This window comes from Gymnogyps californianus, unplaced genomic scaffold (genome assembly GCF_018139145.2).
Source record: "Gymnogyps californianus isolate 813 unplaced genomic scaffold, ASM1813914v2 HiC_scaffold_55, whole genome shotgun sequence".
In the NCBI taxonomy this organism is placed as follows: domain Eukaryota; kingdom Metazoa; phylum Chordata; class Aves; order Accipitriformes; family Cathartidae; genus Gymnogyps; species Gymnogyps californianus.
In genome coordinates, this window is record NW_026114448.1 from 94,829 (window position 1) to 99,986 (window position 5,158).

Sequence of the window (5,158 nt, forward strand, 5' to 3'; positions counted from 1 at the left end):
CGGCCCGGCCCAGCCTGCGCCCGCTCAGGCTAACTGTGTTGTGGCTCACTCCCTCCTCCGTGGCAGGGCGCTGCCGGTTATGGAGAGGGGGTGTAGGAATCGGAGAGAGGAAGACGTTCTGTTGATTTGAGGTGCAGAGTTTTCTGCAAATAGCTTTACAACTGAAAGATGAGTTCAAACAAGGCAGACTTTTATGCTGGTCAGTTCAATGTAGTCAAAGCTCAGTGGGATTTATTTGAACTAATTACAGTCCTGTTACAAGCAAGGGAAATACTGTACATAAAATAGAAGACATCGTTATTTTTATTAGGTACATTTCTTCTACGTTTATGAAAATACAAACACTATTTTTAAACAGAGATTTCCATTTTTGTCAGTTTTGAAACTTTACAGTGTACTTCCTACATGTTATTTTTGGAATTTGCAATCTTATCATCTTTGGATCTCCAGTTGATAATTTCCTTATTTGAATTTAGATTTTTCTTGTCAGGTGAAGTACTGGCTTCATCTCTTTCTCCTGTCTACATATCGTTCTCCCTTTCTGTTCACTTCCATGTCTTCCTGGCTCTGCTGTCAAAAGAGATATACAGAACGTTTGGTGCATAGTTTATTGGAGTAAAACTATGTGCTCTTTGAGAAACAATTTAAGCAGTAAACTTTCAACGCTTCCAGAAGCAACAGAAATAAAAATATTTCCTCCTAATGTAATTCACCCAGGTTTCAAAATGTTCCATTCAAGTCTTTTCCCTCTGAAACCTTCCCAAGCAGATGTTTGAGAACGGTGCGGGACTTGCGCGAAGAAACCAAAGATGGTAGCAAGCCTGGCGAGGGATTCCAGGAGGTGGTTTTAGGTGCTTTGCACCCGTGTGGTGCCTCAACAGCATTTGCATCTCAGACGGGAATCAAAAGGGCCTAATGCTGCGTACGGAACTGCCCTGGGTAAAGTCACAGGAGTGCTGACAACTGGGCCACCTGGAGGGCTTTGAAACTCCAGCTCACAAAGTTGCACTTTTCGGAGCCCCCCCCGCTTTGGGCTCATCTCCTGGAGCAGGCTCGTAGTCTCCAAAAACCAAGGAGACCGCTTGGAAAAAGTGTTAGTGAGCATCTTCTGTGGAAGAAAGTAGCAGTAAAAGGATTCGCCCGGGAAAGAAAGGGCAGTGCTCAGCAGCCTTCCAACTTACCTCTTTGCCCTTTCAGGGAAGCGCTTTCATAGCAGGCTAGAAGGCTAAGCTTGCAAGAACTACGAGGACGCTCTGCTAGTCCACGTTTCGAACTGTGCAGCTGCAGAGCAAAGTCCCTGTTACGTCCGTGGGGGACAGGGAGAGATGGGAGGTAAGAAGGAGATGTCGCACTGAAGCACAGACTGCAGACTAAAGGTTGGGCCCTGCATCCGAGGGACACGAGAGAGAGGTTCTAATCTCTGCTTTCAGGACAGCTGTAAAATGTATTAATGGTCCTTAGGGTATCTTGTGAATGTTTTGTAGCCTGAGCCCTTTTAGGAATTTGGACCTCGGCTGATCATCGCTCACCTACTGCAGGTGCTTCGCGAGCAATCAAACAGAGAGACAAATAGATCCCGCTCGTATAGTCTCTGCTGTGCTTTGTCCAGTGCGACAAGCCAAAACCCGCTTCTTGTAGCTCCTCACTTTAAAGGCAGGTACGTGTTTTGCTTTCGTATCGGTAATATTGTGGAAAATGAGAAATCACGGCTTAGTTATACAGGCAAAATGACGTGCCTGCAAACAAACGAAACTCTTACCTGCTCTTTCAGACTACTCAGCATCGCTTAGAATCTTGCGGGTTTTGGTTGGTTTTAAGTTTTAAGAGCACTTTTACGTTTTCTAGGTGGGGAGGGACATGTCACTTTTACTGAAGAGACCGAATTGTAAAAATTTCTATCAAACAGTTACCTGAACGGTTGTTTTAGAGAACGTTTTTGCACGTGGATTTCGTTTCCTCCAAGTCGGTGCATTGTAAGATCCTGAAGTATATTTGTCTGTAGAAAAAACATACACGTTGTTTCTTAGGTTGAGCTCCCGTTTCAGGAAAGACTCTCTTCGCCTGATATGTGAATTAGATCCTACATTAGCTGAAGTATCAGTGAATGCATCGGGCGAATCCTACACCATCTCTGAAAGACAAGCTAGCATTAAATACAGACTTTCTCTCTAGGACCTCCAAGATCATTTGTAATCTTGGAGCGTTTCCGCGAGGCTCACCAGATCTTCCCAATGAGGCGATTCTGCCACGGACATCCTTGACTTGAACAAAGTGAACGTTCCTGTGTTGAAAGTCTTCCCAAAGGCATCAGCTGCTTTTAGATTAAACTAATCCATAAGCCAATCTCCTGTTTTAGCCCTGCTTGTGAAAGCACTAGATGCAAGGCAGGATTATGTTTTTGTGCTAGAGAGTTGATTTGGCATCCGAGTAAGCTGCCTAACGACTAACCATTTTCTGTAAAATTTGCTTCAAAATTAGTATTACTAACACTCTTGTTTTCTGCTAATTGCAGCTGAATTCCATTAACTCAAATTATGAATTCCACAGTAATCCTGACTGTTTCAGTTTATACACAACATGTAAGTATTACCATAGTTTTCGGTTTGGGTCCAAAATCTTCTGTTTGTGTCAAGCTGATTCTTTTGTTTGGAGCATTTCTGGCCATATGGCTCAGGTGCTGCTGGAAAGAAAGGTAGCGAGAATGGTAACGGTTGCTCTTATGACAACAATGCTGATCACTTTTCTTTCTTTTTTTTTTTTTTTTTTAAAGCTGCTGTAAATGGTGGGCATCAGTATCTTGGTGCACGTCGGCACATCTTTGCATTCATCCCTCTTTGCTGGCAGAGAAATGAATTCCTGCTATGAAGGCGGCTAAATTACTGTTCGTGAATGTTCTGACTCATTTCTGTCTGTGGATACTGCCTCAATCTGTGCTGGATCGAATTTACTCCTGCCCGTATTTAGGCGTAAATAACTTAATATTCCCCTGCAGGGGCAAACCCGAAAGCAGCACGATACAGACAGGTATCTTGGAGGCATCTTAAGGATCCTGGGTAAGCAGGAACCCACCTGTAGATCCATTGAACTTTGGTTCTTGGTTGACGGTGACAGTACGGTAGACGACATATGCTGATCTTCGAGGTTCTGAAGAATTGAAGTCAGTCTTTCTTCCAGCTTCTCTGACGTAAGGAAGAGAAGCAGCAGTTTGATCACCCTGACTTTGACCCCTTTGTTGGTAACTTGGTTTTACTTTGGGGTCTGAAGTGTGAATTCCTACAAGTGAAAAAACAAAGGTAGCCAAAAATGGTGTGCTGTTACTCACAATTTGACCTATGGCAGGAGACTGGAGGCTGGAAGACAAGACGAAAAAAATGTTCTTTGTGGCTAGTCCAATCCACATATGGATTGTCCAGATTTGACACAAAGAACAGAAATGAACTAGGTAGTGCTACATCATCTAACAGTTTAGTAAAGCAAAAGGAATAAGCCAAGTGTTTTCTCCAAATACCTTTGCCTGTTACTGTATTGGGTGAATTTCTTGGCTCCTCAGACATCCACTTCTTCTTCTTCTTGACTTCTGTACAGGGACGGTTCTTCACCAGCTCCGCGTGGTTTGTTTCTGAGGGATTGAAATAACACATATCATACTTAGTTTTTATAAAGCACGCAAAATTTTCTTATCCAAAAATGCCGTGGTGTTTTGAAAACCTCATCTCCCACTTCATACACAGGTCTTCTTGGGTGGAACATGGTTTTACGTGTTAATTATTCTGAAAAGTATCGTTCCCCGAAAGGAGAGCAAAAGTGGCTATGTTTCCTCTAGCAGAGGAAATCTTGACAGCAAACTCAAAAATGGACTATAAACACAAAGACCAACCCTACTTTGACCTCGTACAATGGCTTTGACCGGTGCTGGCTCAGAATGCTTCTCATTACGAATTAGAAAATCTTCATGAATACTGTATTTAGGGTTTGCAGTTTAAAACTGCAAACATTTGCTTTAATGCGCATACACATTTGTAGTAACTGAGAATCAAAAGTTGCGTGCAATTTCTGTGTGTGTCACAGGGGAACAAGTCCTTTTCCAAAGTCAAAGTGGAACATCTAAAAGGGAACCCAATGCAAACGGACTCCCAAGCACAGGGTGACGACTTCTGAGCTTGAACTGCGTGTCGTTACAAGAGAACTCGGTGAGCAGCAAAGCAGGAACCTTCCTGTTTTCCTGTCTGCCGGTGCTTATTTCTCAACCTTGCCCATGAGGTATGCTTTGCCTCTGTCTCAGTTGTAGCAGTTCAGCTAGGTGTTGTCCTGCAGCCTGAACAACTAAAATGGCGTGGCATGAAAAATAACTTCAGTTTATAAAAGGATTCCTTTAATCCTCAGTCACGTCAGTGATAACAGTTTACAGCATGGGCCCACACATAGTTTTAACAGCTGAACTGGCGTTGCTGACACGGTGACAAACAGCGTTGCAGAAATACCCATGAATGGCTGGAGATTCAACGTTATTGGATTAGCTTTACCTCCGATGTCAACATACATAAGGACTAAGGGTATACTACTAGAGACGTGTCTTTTTTTAGAACTCCACAGAACCGTTTCTTTTCCAAAATTAAGCAGAAAACAATCAGTTGGAGTCAGCACAGAGGAATTTTTTTCCCAGTATAATCCTAAAAGCAGCAGAATCATAAACAGTGCTGATGTTTATGATCAACAGTGCTAAACCACGAGAAAGAGTCTCTAGAACATAAAGAGCAAAGAATAACTCAAACGTAAAATGGTGAAGTTTAATGCATGCATATACAGTTAGTTACCACGTGATGCTCAGTAATGAGAAGCTGATGCTCAAGTGGATTACCTCCATTTTCAAAGGATCTGCGATCTGTTCTGGGAATACTCTCTGTTGGTACTCGCCTTCCTGAACTCCCTCCTTCTCTTTTTGTATTATGACATTTTGTAGGCATTGTATTACCATCACCTGGAAAGGCAACAGAAAGAATGTTTTAGGTGCTTGTGTGTAAGCTCAGGGAGTGGCACTGCCATTCTCTTCCTCCCACCTCCATGAGCTAGTGATGAGTTTAGCGCAGTTTCCTTTAACCTCTCGTTTCATATTCGTCTTTCTCTTTGGTTAGTTATTTGGATCCTGTCTAGTGTAACT

At 42.9% G+C, this 5,158-nt stretch overlaps 1 protein-coding gene across 1 annotated transcript; it reads right to left on the reverse strand.

Moving 5' to 3' along the window:
* Positions 1 to 235: 235 nt before the first annotated feature.
* LOC127028992 (uncharacterized protein C12orf50-like) lies at positions 236 to 3,641 on the reverse strand. Its single transcript, XM_050914671.1, has 5 exons — positions 3,509 to 3,641; positions 3,070 to 3,273; positions 2,591 to 2,680; positions 1,911 to 1,996; positions 236 to 570 (listed from the first exon to the last, which is right to left on the reverse strand). The coding sequence occupies exons 1-5, from the start codon at positions 3,639 to 3,641 to the stop codon at positions 505 to 507; spliced, it is 579 nt and encodes a 192-aa protein (XP_050770628.1). The 3' UTR covers positions 236 to 504.
* Between the last annotated feature and the right edge of the window lie 1,517 nt (positions 3,642 to 5,158).